Genomic DNA, 16,852 nt, shown 5'->3' with positions numbered 1-16,852 from the left:
AAGTGAGTTTTATGAATTTACGCGCTCACCCAGCTGGATGGTCTGAGGCAGCTCCACAGGCTCTCCGGACCCGGCTCGGTTGATGGCTGCCACACGGAACCTGTAGCTGCTTCCCATGCTGAGATTTTCCACCACGAACTCGGTGTTGCACACCGCCTCCATGTGACACGGCAGCCAGAGGGCGCTGTCCACCAGACGCGTCTCCACCCTGTAGCCCAGGATGGGACTCCCTCCGTCGTGGAGCGGCGTGAACCAGGAGAGGGTGACGGACTCCTGAGTCTTACTCAGAACCTCGGGGTCCTCCGGGGGGTCCGGCACCGCTGTCAGCACAAAAAAAAAAACGAGTTAAAAACTTATTTAAAACAAAAACGTGGAGGTTTTCTTCACTGGTCTAGAAGGATGAGCTTTTTTAATATATGTGTCCTCCTGTGCTTCAGTAATTTCTGCCAGAAAGCCTCAATTCACACAACCGAATAAATCTGTTCAAAGGAAAAGATTCTGACAACGAAATGTCAAAACGTTAAAAAAAAATGTAAGGAGGCTAGAATGCTCCTACAATATATTCTCCACCAAAATTTCTGCATCCCGCTGTTTGCCCAAAACTCACTGATGATTGAGAGTTTGGCCAGTGAGAGGGCGTCTCTGGCTGCAAACGTGATCTCCTGCTGGGGCATCAGCGGCGCCTGTCTGAGGACGAGCCGGTACGCCGGGCCGTCGGCCCTCATGGCCCAGAGGTCGCTGGGCTTCAGCTCCACGCCGTTACTGTACCAGGCCACCTCGGCTGCAGGCACGGGCTCTGTCAGCTCCACGCAGAACTCCACCTTCTCTCCCACCGCCGCCACTTTGTCCTCCAGGGGTTTCACCACCTCCAGCTGCCAGCCTGCACCGACAACCACAGAGACAGGAAAGGAGCGTCACTGTCGCCTAAGAATTTGATTGTGGTTTCCGTGTTTTGGTCATTTTGATGTTTTGCATCTGTCTCGGAGACCGTCGTTACTATGGAGACATAGTACACATGAGTTCTACCGAAGGTTGTTTTGAGCCACATACTATAAGCACCAGGGTTATACTTTACAAGACCAAACCAATCAGTCTCTTCTTTTTCACATTGATGAGTTACCTTTAACCGAGAGCTGGGCGGTGGTGGAGGCAGTCCCGGCCTTGAACGTCACCGGGCCGCTGTGTTTAACGTGCAGCTCTTTGAGCAGCAGCAGGTGGCGCCGCCCGCTCTCGAAGGTCACAATCTCAGAAGTACGAGACTCCTTGATCGGTTTCCCATTAAGCAGCCAGCCACAATCTTTGCTTTCAGGCCGAGACAGAGCGCACTCGAACAGCACCTCGCCGCCATCGAAGGTCTCGGCGTTCTCTAGGCCCTGAACGATGTGGATGGGTTTGGCTGCGGAAAGAAAATAAAGAAATAAGTGAAAGATGGCCAGGGGGTTTTAGGGAGTCCGATCCGGACGTTTCTCGATGTGAAACATCAGCCGATGTGTCCACACGGGTGTTTGCGGGTGAGGGTGAGCAGAATAGAGTCTCTAAAGCTTGCTGCTCTTTCCTGGCGGAGGGGAGCTCACCTTCCACGTGAAGTGAAGCGACCACGCAGGTCCCCTCGGCCTCACAGGAGTACGAGCCCCTGTCCTGGGCCGACACGCGGCTAATGTACAAGCGAGCCACAGTCCAGTCCTGCTCCACTACCACCCTTCGGCCGTCAGGCTGCACGGGCTGCCCGTCTTTCTTCCACTGGGCCTTAACCGGCCGCGAGTACTGGCAGATGAACTCAGCCGGCTGGTTCTCAAGCACCCAGAGGTCCTCCATCTCGTTCACCACTTCGACCGTGGGATCTGAGGTTCGGAGTGTGTCAAAGGGGTCAGAGGGGTCAAAGGGTCAGGCTGCGGCCACGAGGCATCACGACACGAACAGGACATGCCGAGTGACATGTGGGCTTTGTAACCCCAGGAAGTGGTGAAGACTGCATGTGAGTGAGGTGACTGTCAGTCTATCTATATCTCTATTATTCTATCTATATTATTCATGTTGTCTTCTGCCTTTGTTCAGTGTGTTCACTGACAATGGCTGCTGAATCCATGTAATGGTTTTCTGAACAAATCAACAGTTGTTTTTGATGCAGTACTGCCTAATAGCCTTTATTTTCCCAAATACAACAAACCGAGTTTGAACATGTATTCTTTGGTTTGTGTTTTTGTTTGATATTCTGTTAAATATTGCCTTATAAAACCTTTGCACACAGTTGCATCCTGTTTTCATTCACATTTGTCACTCCTTGTAATTTTTGCTCTGACTTGTGTATGGATCTTTGCTGTGGGGCCGTACATGAATGTGAGTGGATTGATGAGGGGGTCATAAAGCCCAAAGGTCAAAGTTCACAATCAGGGGCCGAGATAAATGGGGCAGATGGAGGGTTGCACATGGCCAATGTTAGAGGTTTTAGTGCTTGGAGGTTAGGGGCGGACTATATTGGGATGGGACAGTGGAGGTGAGTGAGTATCTGACAGCAGCCAGACACACACATGAAATAAAGCAGCGAGCCTGCATGGATGGGTGGAGCAGCACTTTCTTTGACACGGCACGTGAGTGCTCTTTACTTCCGTCCACTGTACAATGAGTCCAAACAACACCAACTTCACCAGGGTTTTGTCGAGTTCAGGCTTCACACTTAACCACATAATAATCACGATCATGCTTTGAGGGCACCTGGTTCACAACAGTGGATGAAAATCCCACGATTGTGTCGTCACGACAATCTAAACACAACTGACCTGTTTAGGAAAGACTTTCCCAAAAGGTCCAAGTTGATGCTCGATAAAAACTAAGAATCATAATAAAAGCACAAATACTTAACATTTGAAGCATGCTTTAGTCTTTGACGATCTCTGGATACTCTCTAGTCAACTGCAACCATTCGCTCGATCTCTCACAAACACAACATTAGCACATGTCCGTTACACAGCCATCAATATTGTCTTTTTTTCTGAATATGACACCTCTAAAGCAGCTGCAAACAATTAAATCCCAGTTTGTCGACTCTCACTTCAAGGCTACCTCCTTTAACTTTCACTCCATTTCTGACTTTAGATGCTGCAGTATTTATTTCTCAGTGACTGCAGGTGAAACTGCACATTAAGTGACACAGTTTCTCTACACTTCAGTCCGCACTGATCCCTGGATAGTCTCTATAAAACTCCAGTCGATTTCTTCCTCTCTCATGCAAACACAGGACACCGAGTTCCTTTGTAAACCTCACTTAAAACACTTAACGTAATGCCTTGTGATGGAGAATAACCAAAAACGTTCAGGGTAACATAGTGGCCTCTTCATATTTTCTGCACTATTAACTCTAAAGTGAAGCAATGAAGTAACATTTCCACGTTCAGCTTGAAAGTCGCTGCCTTATATTATTATTTCACAATGGGCTGAAACGGCACCTCCGACGACACTGAACATTCACATGTATTGCGTGAACGAGAATAAATGGACCAATTCAATGGTGTTGATCCAAACAAGTACACTTTTCTAACTCAAGTTGGCCACGCAGTACTTTAAAATACCTCTCAGGGTCAAATTAGCATCCCAATGTCAGCAATATTGCTGTATGGGGTGTCATTTTTGTGTCTTTAGTGGATTTGTTGTTGGTCTTCTTAACTAAGAATGTGAACATGTACATAATGAGAACCACTGAAAAAAAGACTGTTTTTCCTTTTAAATGTCGGTGATGTGAAACATGAGAAACATAATCGTGATTATCATTTCAATTGTTCCAGCAGCTCAAAAAGGAAAAAAGCAGCTTCCTCTCATCCAGAGAGGAAAGAAAAGAAGGGCAGCTTGTTTTTGCGTGTCTGAACTCACTGAGCTCTGCTGCACCCAGCTTCTGATTATCTCAAAGCATTCAGCAGGAAAACTCCACAGATATTATTGTGATTAATGAAATGTGAAAAAACTGCTGCTCATGCACCAGAAAATACTGAAAAAAAAAATTAATCTGCTCTGAATCTTTTAATGAACCCTGCAGAAAACAATCACAGTTCATGACAAATCCTTTTTCCTGCTTTCAGCATTTGTAATGATGAGATATATTTCCAGAAGGAAGATTTTGGTTACAATGACAAAAAAAAACCAAGGTTCAAAAACAGATCTCGGCTGACATGTTTATATCATTAGAAAAGTAGATGGCAGGTTCTGCAGGGTTTAAAAAGACTGACTGAGTTTCCTGAACTCAGTTTCCAGCAGTGTAATCAAAAAGCCATGATTGAAGCTGGGTAAGAATCATACTTGATACCCTTTTCGATACCTCTGGAAAAAATAATGCGAAAAATTATAGATTAACAAACAAATGAACGAAACACAAGACTTCCACCCAGTAGCCTTTTAGTTCAAAGAAGACCAGGTTGGACTCGTAAAACCATAATGGCACTTCTTACACAATCTGATAAGATTAAATACATTCCTAAAGAATCAAGACTGTTGCTTCTCAGATGTCATTATTTCTGCAGCTTTTAGCAATAAATTCCACCTCATAAATACGACTTTGACCACTGAATGAGCAATGTTGTCATGTGAAATTCTGTGCTATGTCCTCTATAAACAAATTCGTTTTTAGGTTTTAACACATTTCTGGTTTGATGATTGAGATTTTTTTTTTGTCTTGTTCTAGCACATTGGGATTTTGCCATTAAAGTGCACTACTTGTTTGTGTATTAGTGTGTCCAAGCTTAATTTTATTAGCTCATGATATAAATGTGTCTTGTGCAGCACTGTAGTCGTTAGCACTCCTGTCCAAGTCCGTGACATTCCTACATGGGGTGTGCATTCAGAGTAGTGTGGTTTCCTCCTGCAGTCCAAACAAATGCATTTCAAAACTGTAAAACTGGTAAACTGTCAAAACTTCTCTAGTCAATCCAACGCACTACTAGTTCCCTTTTAAAATGCCTTTTCTTGCTCTATACTTGCTCTATATTTTCTCTTTTGATTGTTATGTTGTCACTCTGTCAATATATCATCAAGTACTTTGAATTGAATCGTTATTAAGATTTGCTTTATAAACAGAGTTTGATTGGTGATCTGTCCAGTGCTGCCTTTGCCCATAGTCAGCTGGGATTGGCTTCAAGCTCGTTGTGAATTTGTCTTGGATGTAGCAGGATAGAATAAAGGCACCCCCCCCCCCCCCCCCCCCCCCCCCCCCCCAGTTAGAAACCCTGGTTAAGTCACTGTGAATTTGAAAGACATGGTATCAAAAGGGTATCGAAGTATCAACCCTTGCGGCCGCCCTTGTCTCCAGCCGCCCGTACGACCTGGTACCTTTGACTAAGAGCTTGGCCGTAGACGTGAGGCTGCCAGCTCTGAAGGTGACCGTGCCGGAGTCGTCCGTGGCCAGGTTCTTTAAGGTGAGCGTGTGGACGTTGCCCTGGCTCAGATCTATCTCACTAGTGGGGCTGTTCTCCAGCAGGGTGCCGTCCAGCCACCACTCCACCCTGCCGGGAGCCCGGCCTGACAGCTGGCAGGAGAACGTCGCCCACTCTCCCACAAACACGTCTGTGGTCTTAAGACCGGAGGTAACGAAGACTTCTTTCGCTGTTGAGTCACAAACACACACACACCCACCCACACACTGAGCGTCTGATGTGTTTTACCATCAGCCCCGTGCTGACTCCACTGACACGACAACAGGACGTGACATCAGACACACTGCAGCGGAAGAGCTACCTTGCACGGCCAGAGAAGCTGTAGTGAGCGCGTCTCCGGCATCGCAGGTGTAGAAGCCGCTGTCTTCGGGATCCAGGTTGGATATCCGGAGCTCTCGAACGCTCCCGTCTTGCTTGATCTCGTACTTGTTTCCAGGATGGAGGACCACGCCTCCTCTCCTCCACTCCACACGGACCCCTGGCCTTGACACCTCGCAGCGCAGGGTGGCACTGTCCCCCTCCTCAGCTTCCAGGTTCTTGAGCTCTTTGTGGAAGAAGGCTGGGGCACCTGGTGAGAGTTTAAAACAGGTTCACGTCAGATGTCAGGACTTGAAGCGGGTGGATGAGACCGTACGAGTAACATCTTTGAGGTCAGTGGCAGGAGGAGGGTTCACAAATATTTCAGCTCTTCTGTCGAGTGCAATTGGGTCCACACTTGCATTTCATTGGCTTTCAACAGGTGGCATTGGGCTTTACCTTCCACGGTCAACGTGACGTCACACTCCACGTCTCCGGTGTCACAGGTGTATGTTCCCGAGTCTTCTGGCAGAAGGTTGTGGATCCGGAGCTGGTGGAAAGCCTGGTTCTGTCTCAGGTCGTACTTCAGTCCCGCTCGCAGAGCCTCATTGTTCCTCTTCCATGTGACCGTGGCGTTGGGGTTGGAGATTGTGCAGGCCAGAGTCACAGTTTCACCCTCTAATGCCTTTGTGTCGTGGGGCTTCTCTATTATTAGCACTGGAAATATGGGAAACGGAGCATTTATATGCAGTTTTTTTTTTTCCCCTGTGTCCCTACGACAACTAATTAGCTACATATTTGTACTCAGGCATTCATTCTGCAGCCATTCGCAAAAGGAAGTACACTTTATAGCACGTAGAATGTAGTAATGCCCGTTTTGCAAACTGTGCACAAAGTGGCTGAATGCAGGAAGAGAGGCACCATCTGGTGGTACAAAGCCAGTTGTTAGATTGTAAACTTGGGTAGATCTCAATGCTATTTTCAGATGATTACTTTCATGGTGTTTTGACAAAAAAATACTACGTAAAAAACAAACAACAAAAAAAAGACATGTGGTTTGTTGACATATTGAATATTAAAACCCTCTTTGAAACAGTGCTGATCAATGCAGGTAATGTCCTAAAAATACAATTAAATGGACTTCAAATAATGTATTTAACAAAAATGTCAACAGATGTGATGTTTATTTGTTGATGTGAATTTCTTTGATCATGCTGATTTATTGGGATGCTGCAGTTTTCCAAAAGTTTGAAGATCACAGCAGCTTCAGCAATTGTCGCTGTGGTAGTAATCTGATAATAGCAATCAGTTACTAGCATATCAACGGAATAATTAGAGTTACAGTAACATGTTCCTTTACAACATATTATTTGTCTCTATCCTAAATTACACACTGTTTCAGAGAGGATCAGTTGTTTTTAATGTTCCTAACGTCACACAAAGGACTGGAGTGTATTTCAGATTGCAGATGACTGTAGAGTTACTATCTACCGTGTTACTTCAAAGTGAACAAACCGAATATAATACAAACTGTAAAGATTTACAGTGTTAAGATGTTCATCATTTGAGATTTTTTTTATGCTGATGATATTAATTTTAAATAAAATGCAAAAAAAAAAACTTGATCTCAAAGCAAAGGCGACAATGACAATGATAATGAGGATGGAGCTGATGATGATGATGAAAGCAGATTTCCAGGCACAGTTTAGGATGGAGGTGACTTGCGGATGGCGTCGTTTCCATTTTACCTTTGGGTTTCTCCTCCACCAGCAGACAGGCCACGCTGCGCTCCTCCCCCATGATGAAGGCCACGTCCCCGGACTCGTCGGTGGTCACCATCTTCAAGACGAGACGCTGCAGCCGACCGTCGCTGCTCATTTGGTTCAGGTCGTTGTTCTGCAGCAGGTTGTCTCCGAGCCACCATTCCCAGCCGTCGGCACCCAGGTGAGAGAGCTCCACCTCGAAGACGGCATCCTGCCCCGTCATCACCGTGATGTCGTGGAGCTCGCGGATTATGCGAACACGCTCTGAGGGTGAATGGCATGACGGGAGATCAGAGCTTCCTGAAGGTGTGTATCCGCCACCAAGAAACTCATTATGGCATGCCATTAATCCCTCGCACCTAATATTTGGTCTTCATCTTTATCTTTTGAGGAAAATAGACGAGGTGGCAAAATACATCGGCTATGATCTAAAATCCAGGAAAGTTGTGCTGTGTTTCGCTGGCTAAAGGAGGGAGTGACTATCCAACATGTTATCAGAGGAGAATGATCCTATTTGCATTAGTGTAGCTTTCCTACTAGTAAGTGGGTCAGGGTGCTAAACATGTCTATCTGCCTCTATAGTGTAGGAGTCACATTACTAAACAGATGAAAACCTATATACATGATAAAGGCTGCAAACTTCATATTTGAGGAGTCTGAGTGCTTTCCCTTCTCCCTTTTTAACCTTTCCATAATTGAACTGTTCTCTTTGGAGTATTTATCTGCAGATTTTTATATATATATATATATATATATATATATATATATATATATTATTGTTTGTTTTCTTCAGACTTTACATGATGTCCCAACTTTTCTGGAGCTGAGGATAAAGACATTTGTACTTTGTAATTGAAATCTATTCCAGTGCATAGTTTCCAGTTTAGACTCAATTTGAGACATCAGAGGAGGAGCCAGAGGTGAGACGTAAAATGAAGCCAAGGGGAGACAGATAGGATGCTCCGTTACCTTTCACAGTCAGCGCCGCCGTGCTTTTCCTGTCTCCTGTATCGCAGCTGTACTCTCCACCATCCTCTACGCTCACTTTGTGTATGACCAAGATGTGAGTGCAGCCCTCCTTCTCCATGCTGTACTTCTCCCCCTGTCTGAGGACGGTGGAGCCCCTCCTCCAGGTCACTGTGCGGTCTTGGTGGGTCGTCTCGCAGGATAAAGAGACATCGCCTCCCTCCAGGGCCTCCTGACTTTCCAGCTCCTTCTTGAAGGAAACGGCCGCCACTGCCAGAAAGACCAGTTCAAGAACGTGAATCAAGAGTTGCTGTCACAAAGACATGACGGCATCAGTCGCACAACATTTACACACTGATGGACGTAAACAAAGACATCAAAATCGGTGCCGTAAAGAAATTCACCAATTCGACTGTGTGGCATATAAAAGGATTCACAGACAATAAAATCCTTTATTAGAAATGCGTATAGACAGCTGGAAGTCAGCGGTGGGAAATGGTGCCAGAGGTGCAGAGCCTGAGGCGGTCACAGGTAAAGCCCGAGAGTGGAAAAGACGTCGGAAGACGTTCCAACGTGGCGCGGGACAATTCATTCTTACCTGTGGCTGTGAACTCAACCTCAGCCAGGGTTTCGTACCTGTGACGGTGAGCGAGGCGGTGGAGGTGTGGTTGCCCACAGAGAAGCAGACTGTCCCGGTGTCGGCGGCCGTGACGCCCCTGAGCGTCAGGCTGTGCACGCGGCCCTCGCTCTGGATCACGTTCATTTCGTTGCTCTGCAGCGGGACGTCCTGCAGCGTCCACCGGACCGACGGCGTGTCCTCGTGCGAGAGCAGACACTCGAAGCGGACGTCGTCGCCCTCGCGCACGACGCAGCTCTCCAGGAACCGCACGATGCTCACCTCCACCTCTGGTGAACAACAGTTTGGGGAAGCTCATTGGAGACGTGACGGGTGGCGTCAAAGTGTGAGTTACGAGAGGGATGGGCGTCGGTCACAGATGTGGTCTTTGACACGTGAGATGATCAAGACTCAAGAATTAATGACGTGAAGGTGTTCGACAACACAAGAGCCGAAGTTGTGTTTGTTGCTTTGAGGCTTTACTGGAAGTAAATCTCGAGCACCAGACAACAACAGGATCCATACATGCATAGAGGAACTTGTCCTTAAGCAGGAAGGACAAATTAAACATCCACTGCACAAAAAAAATAAATAAATAGGCTACATTAGCTGTCCCACAGACGACACCACTGAAGGAAAAGAGGGGAATGTGTGTTAATACTTGTGAAGAGAAAGAAGAAGTGAGCTGGACTAAAAAGGTGGAAACAAATAGGTGAAGCCAAAAAATGCACACCAGACGTGAAATGATGGTGAAAACACTGTGAAGACCCCCGGACGGGGTGAAAGGTTGATGAACTCCATGCTGGTTTGTGAGAGGGTGGTGAACGGGACGAAGTGACAGCAAACGAAAGGGACTCCTACCCTGCACCCTGAGGACCGCCGAGGTCCTTTGGCTACCCGAGTCACACGAGTACTCCCCCGAGTCGCCTCCCTGGAGCTTAAAGATGACCAGCTCCACCACAGGCCCGTCCTGCTTCAGCTGATATTTACTGCTGGACGTCAGCAGCCTGTCACCGCACCGCCACGCCACGGGGGCTCCGGGCTTGCTGGTCTCACAGCGGAGACTCGCGCTCTGTCCTGCCTCAGCCTCCAGACTCTGAAGCGGAGTCTTAAACAGGACTGGCCGAGCTGAAGGAGAAACGTTTGAAAGACATGAGAGCTGAATATCTGACTGCAAGAGTGCGAAACAGAGACTCCAGACCATGGGGTCGGGTCACGACTCAATAGAGCTGCGAGCTGTCAAGATACAGAAGAGATGGGGCATCGAGTAAAATGTCGGTGAAAACTGAGACTGGGAATGAAAAGGTACAAAGACAACACATCAAACATAAAAGCTGAAATTTAAACAAAAAAAGTAAACTCAGATTTATAGAAAAAGTCCATGATTTTGAATTTCGTATTTTTTCTTAAAGGTGGGAACACTTCTGAGAATCACCATGTGCCGTCACAAACCATCACTTTCTAAAAGCCAGTCTGCAAACTGTTATAAAACCCACAGTCTGTCAACACTGATGAAAACCATGTGTGAACTACTGTCTCTCATCTAAAAACTCTGAAAACCACCATCTGCTATTGCTGTTGAGAGCCATCACTTAAAAAAATAAAAAAAAACACTTCTGTAAACTACCATGTCTGAACAAAACATCATAAAACTCAATGAAACCCATTGTCTGTGAACACTTAAAAACTATCAGAGTATTTAAAGGAGGACCTATGCAGCACGTGGTAAACATAAGACTGTCCAAACCTTTATAAAACCCACAATCAAATTCAACATGTGTCTTTTACATCTGATTTATTGTCTTTGAATGTTTTTTTTTGCTAAGAATTGTAGGTAAAATAGTTTGGAAATATCCCTGTTCCATTTATTTTTACACAATGTCCCAACTCTTCTGTAGTGGAGCTCCAGTCTCCAGCTTCTCTGGAGCGTACCGTTCACGACCAGCTGCGCCGTGCTCTGACGCTCACCGGCGTCACACGTGTACCTCCCAGAATCCTCTGGGTCCACGTCGCGGATGACGAGCGCCGCCTCTTGTCCAGATTGTTCCATCTGGTATTTGGCGCAAGGACACAGTCCGAGCTGTTCTTTGCGCCACTCCACGGGGGCGCCGGGTTTGGAGAGCTCACAGCGAAATGTGACGCCGTCCCCTTCATCGGCCGTCTGACTCCGAAGCTCCTTACTGAAAACCACCGGCAGAGCTGACGAGCACAGAGACACCACCGGTTACCGGAGTGGTGAACACATGGAGGGATGAAGGAGAACAAGTTCCCCATTCCTACCGTTCACTACCACAGAGGCGGAGCTGACTGCGTCCCTGAAGGAGCAGGAGTAAATTCCGGCGTCTTCGGGTTCGAGATCCAAGATCTGCAGCTGATAACTGAGCGCAGTTTGTTGGATGAGGTACTTTCCTCCACAGCTCAGGACTTCAGCTCCTTTCCTCCACTCCACAGGGAGTTCGGCCGCAGAGAGCTCACAATGCAGAGTCACACTGGCCCCCTCCTCAGCCACCCGGCCCCCCAGCTCCCGAACAAACACCACCGCAGCAGCTGGAATGGAATGGAAGGGGGGAGGGTGGAGGCAAAGTGATGACGTTGTAAGGAAAAGGCCAAAAGTTCAATATTTTGTAATTAAATCAAATGTGTGTCTGTAGAATGGAGGCAAGTTCTTTATCAGCCCATAATTTCAACCTTAGAAGACGATCTGAGAAGGTTGCAAATACAACACAAATTGAGATAAAAATGTACTTCTGACAAATGGTACCGAAAGAAAGAATGAAACTCTTATAAATACTTCTAAAGAAAAGAAAAGAGGAGATGAAAGAATGAAACAAAGAAAGAAAGATAAATAAATAAATACATATACATACAAATGTGAATAAAGAATTTTAAATAAAAAATAATCTGCTAAAAACAATATATAGATAATAAAGAAATAAAGAAATATCAAAGATAAAACAAATCCGACAAAATCATACCAATCAAATAAAACAATGAATGAAACTGAATAAACTTTAAAAGTTGAACAAAATATCTGAGAAAGACTAACTATATTATATAATGGAATGAGTGAATAGATACAAAAACAGACAAAACAAAAAATTATTGCGAGACATTATAAATGAATAACAAACAAAGTTCAATCACCATAAGAAATGTAATGTGATGTCCAGAGTTTGAGCAAATGTCAAACCCAACTATTTAATGATGTGTGATTTGTAGTGAGTGTGACATAAAGTTGAAATCCAGGAGGAAGAGCTGAAAACATCACGGATCGACTTCCAGTTGAAAATCAATTCTAAACACACTCAGCTCCGCTGAACTACTTTACAGTTCTGAGCCCCACAAAACACTGAATCCACCATTTTTCAACGTCTGACGAACGTTGCAGGCTTGTTCTGGCAGTGCCAGATACGTCACAATGCTGCTGTATGTCATTTCTTTTACTTACCTGTATATACATTTAATAACACAAAACAAGGCACTTGGCCACATGATCACATACACGTTGGTTTATATGGAGGTTTGTGAAAAGCATCGGTCCGTGTGGAACTTTTCTTCTGTTTGGCTGCAGCATGGTGGTGACATCATCATGCAGCCCAAAGAAGCTCATAAAGGCAAAAACACGCAGGAAAGTTCTGACTCAGTTTCGTGTGGCATTAATAACATTAGAGAAAAAAAAGTGGCAGAAATGGGGTTTGAAAAGAGCTCCACAGATTTCTTCGAGCTAATCCGTGGATCCATAGACGGCCACAACAATGAACCATGAAGAATCGCTGACCCAACCAACCAAGTATTGACAAATCAGCCAAACTGAAGGCTCAGCGCTGCTTTTCTGACCACAACAAACCAAACCGGCACAAAAACATCAAAACCAGCAGACTTGTGTTCATCGACCAGTGAATCTCAGTCCATTAGGCCAAAAATATGCTCTGTGGCCACTTTTAACAGAAATGAAACAAAATAGTTCCAAACTCATCAAATGCAACATAAAACAGCTGAGTTCTGCAGGAACTTGTGGCATATTTGCACAAAATCCGCCAACAACAACAACAAAGGAGTCAAACTGAAGATAAAAGCATCGTAACGCACAGACGTCGGAGAGTTTAACACACACCTTCACAGCACGTTTGAGGGTTTTTGTGTGACAGCAGCTTCGTACCTTCAACTCTCTCTTTGGATTCCTGCTTCTGAGCTTCAGCTCTGGAGGTCACAACTGAAGACGCTGGCGTTTCTGCTGCGGCTGTTCACATACATTCACACACAGAGAGGGGTGCTGTCGTGAAGTCACTACAGTCCACATGCGGCAGACGACACAGCGCCACCAACAGACTCCCACAAAGAACAATGTGACGACGAGCCACAGCGTCCAACATGAGCCATGCACGTGTGTCTCATTACCTCCACCTCCAGCTTTCAGCTCACTCGGACCTCCCTGAACCTCCTGTTTGAGGAGCTGCTGCTTGGGAGTTTGTTCTGTAGTTTGCAGCGTCGCAGCTGCAATGAATGAACACGACACTGAGCCCTCATCGCATGAAAAAGTCTGACTCTAGATGCAACTAACATGCTAATCTATCACACACCTCTCGAAACGAAATAGTAAAAGCAAGTGCGACCGACAAAGGAGCAAATGTCCCTCTTTTGATTTATTCCAGTCACTGAAGTAAAACTACAGACGCCAGCTGGCCCACAATCTCTGTATACGCTATTCCAGCACATCACAATGAATGAAACCACAAAGAAACTGCAATTAACACAAATCAGCATGACTTTAAAAACAAACATCAATATTATGATACATGTGATCTAGAACAGACACTAAACCAACATATTCAGGCTTTTTACCGTGCAACACACAACATATTCTCATTGGTCCAGCCTGTGATTTTATTTTCGAAGCACAGAAAAGAGCCACAGTGTCCAACATGAGCCATGCACATGTATCTCATTACCTTCACCTCCAGCTTTCAGCTCACTCGGACCTCCCTGAACTTCCTGTTTGAGGAGTTGCTGTTTGGGAGTTTGTTCTGTAGTTTGCAGCGTCGCAGCTGCAATGAATGAACACGACACTGAGCCCTCAGGAAAGTAGCAGCTTCATGTAAAACTCACCTCAAGAGAACAACCAAAGCTCAAAAAACAAACATGGCCTCAGAGCAACAGTCAGCCTCCATGCAGGACAAGAAACTGCAGAGCTCAGGAATCCAGACTGACACTGACGTGATCGTTTCTCCACAGAACACAGAGGTTCACACCGATCAGGACATTTAAGGGTGGAAAAAGAGCAAATCAGACAAACACGTGGAGCTTGAAAGCAGCACAAGTCTTGACTCAGCAGTTTTCCGTTTGATAACAGCAGTCAGACACAAAGCCAGAGCTCCATGTGATTCTCCTCATTTAACAAAGTCCAAAGTCACAAAGGCTCAGTAATTATAAACGAGGACAAAAGACAGGCAAAGCTCAGAAAATTACCTTCCACTTTCTCATTAATCTCCTGCTTCTTGACTTTAGCAGCTGTGGATGCAGTTGACTTGACTGAAACACAAACATGATCCTGTCACAGAAGCACTGCAGAAACCACAACATTACCAGGAACATAAGGAGAACATAAAAACAACAACACGAAATGATCGATTCTCCACAAACAGCAACACAAACCAGACATCAACAACAATCCGGCTCATGACAGAAATGACAAAATTTCAAATCAGGTCAGTGCAGAAACTGAGGGACATCCTATAATCTGGTGGTTGCGATCAATCGTTGATGTGGTTGCTGGCATGGACGAGTCCTTTGGATTGGTCAGTGGGACATTGTAGGTGAAGCACAATGTGCATGGAATTGTGCCAAACTTTTATACGTGGGGTTCTTCTTCCATGGCTGAGCAAGCTGGGATTGTGACAACAAGTCCTTGTGTTGTGCGGGATTGAATACACGTTTCCTTGTCTTGGATAGATTGCTTACCAAGGCTTCAAGCTCCATCTACCAATAGCTAGATGGCCGCCAATTGCTTTCTTCAGCGGGAACCCTTTGTTGGATCTTGGTTTTCCCTATCTGATTCTGTCTATCAAACAACCTGTCAGTCACAGTTTGTGACTGCAGTGGTGGGACTGTCAGATCAATCACCAACATTTCCAGAAGGTAGCGCTGGATCATAGGTTGCTTGTAACATATTCACAATCCTACATCAAATTTCTAATGGATGTGTAATGAAGAAAATGTTCCTGGCTAGAATGCCATGATGACACAAACTGAAGGATTTAATGCTGAAAATGTGTTGCTTCTTTGTGTATTTCTCTTTCAATGCAGTCCAAGCAACAACAACCCAGCTTCTTATTGACTGCGATTCATTTTGAGGTTTAAGTTCTACAATGGAAACCAAAGGCGCAAGATGGCTTTTCCTTCAAGATATCATCATCTCAGAGATGTGAACATTTAAAAGTCTCTACAGAACCAATTTGTCAGTTCTGGTAGCTGGGGACACTTCTGAGAGGTCACAGCATTAAAAGCATTAAAACGCCAAACTCAACACACATTCAACAAAATTTACTTTTCTGAAAAAAAAAAAAGAAAAGAGCCACAGTGTCCAACATTAGCCATGCACATGTATCTCATTACCTTCACCTCCAGCTTTCAGCTCACTCGGACCTCCCTGAACTTCCTGTTTGAGGAGTTGCTGTTTGGGAGTTTGTACTGTAGTTTGCAGTGTCGCAGCTGCAATGAATGAACACGACACTGAGCCCTCAGGAAAGTAGCAGCTTCATGTAAAACTCACCTCAAGAGAACAACCAAAGCTCAAAAAACAAACATGGCCTCAGAGCAACAGTCAGCCTCCATGCAGGACAAGAAACTGCAGAGCTCAGGAATCCAGACTGACACCGACGTGATCGTTTCTCCACAACCACAGAGATTCACACCAATCAGGACATTTAAGGGTAAAAAAGAGCAAGTCAGACAAACACGTGGAGCTTGAAAGCAGCGCAAGTCTTGACTCAGCAGTTTTCCGTTTGATAACAGCAGTCAGACACAAAGCCAGAGCTCCATGTGATTCTCCTCATTTAACAAAGTGCAAAGTCACAAAGGCTCAGTAATTATAAACGAGGACAAAAGACAGGCAAAGCTCAGAAAATGACCTTCCACTGTCTCATTAATCTCCTGCTTCTTGACTTTAGCAGCTGTGGATGCAGTTGACTTGACTGAAACACAAATATGACCCTGTCACAGAAGCACTGCAGTAACCACAACATTACCAGGAACATGAGAACATCAGAAAACAGACACTAAATGATCGATTCTCCACAAACAGCAACACAAACCAGACATCAACACCAATCAGGCTCATGACAGAAATGACAAAATTTCAAATCAGGTCAGTGCAGAAACTGAGGGACATCCTATAATCTGGTGGTTGCGATCAATCGTTGGTTGCTGACATGGACGAGTCCTTTGGATTGGTCAGTGGGACATTGTAGGTGAAGCACAATGTGCATGGAATTGTGCCAAACTTTTATACGTGGGGTTCTTCTTCCATGGCTGAGCAAGCTGGGATTGTGACAACAAGTCCTTGTGTTGTGAGGGATTGAATACACGTTTCCTTGTCTTGGATAGATTGCTTACCAAGGCTTCAAGCTCCATCTACCAATAGCTAGATGGCCGCCAATTGCTTTCTTCAGCGGGAACCCTTTGTTGGATCTTGGTTTTCCCTATCTGATTCTGTCTATCAAACAACCTGTCAGTCACAGTTTGTGACTGCGGTGGTGGGACTGTCAGATCAATCACCAACATTTCCAGAAGGTAGC

At 45.4% G+C, this 16,852-nt stretch overlaps 1 protein-coding gene across 12 annotated transcripts in view; it reads right to left on the bottom strand.

Annotated features, from left to right (window-relative positions):
* The window catches only part of obscnb (obscurin, cytoskeletal calmodulin and titin-interacting RhoGEF b), a 76,107-nt gene that overhangs the window by 19,156 nt on the left and 40,099 nt on the right, over window positions 1–16,852 (bottom strand). For 8 of the 12 annotated variants that reach the window (XM_080503416.1, XM_080503423.1, XM_080503422.1 and 5 more), the window contains 13 exons: window positions 11,340–11,606; window positions 10,992–11,258; window positions 9,921–10,187; window positions 9,080–9,349; window positions 8,447–8,713; window positions 7,463–7,741; window positions 6,174–6,431; window positions 5,719–5,985; window positions 5,314–5,586; window positions 1,575–1,841; window positions 1,121–1,396; window positions 608–880; window positions 30–320 (listed from right to left, as the gene is read on the bottom strand). In XM_080503416.1, coding sequence (XP_080359542.1) covers window positions 30–320; window positions 608–880; window positions 1,121–1,396; window positions 1,575–1,841; window positions 5,314–5,586; window positions 5,719–5,985; window positions 6,174–6,431; window positions 7,463–7,741; window positions 8,447–8,713; window positions 9,080–9,349; window positions 9,921–10,187; window positions 10,992–11,258; window positions 11,340–11,606 — 3,522 coding nt within the window. The remainder of the gene's footprint in view (window positions 1–29; window positions 321–607; window positions 881–1,120; window positions 1,397–1,574; window positions 1,842–5,313; window positions 5,587–5,718; window positions 5,986–6,173; window positions 6,432–7,462; window positions 7,742–8,446; window positions 8,714–9,079; window positions 9,350–9,920; window positions 10,188–10,991; window positions 11,259–11,339; window positions 11,607–16,852) is intronic. The other 4 variants (XM_080503425.1, XM_080503417.1, XM_080503418.1 and 1 more) reach the window with 4 other exon arrangements.

The sequence above is a fragment of the Blennius ocellaris genome (genome assembly GCF_963422515.1).
Source record: "Blennius ocellaris genome assembly, chromosome: 10".
In the NCBI taxonomy this organism is placed as follows: domain Eukaryota; kingdom Metazoa; phylum Chordata; class Actinopteri; order Blenniiformes; family Blenniidae; genus Blennius; species Blennius ocellaris.
This window is presented reverse-complemented; position numbering and strand designations above follow the sequence as displayed.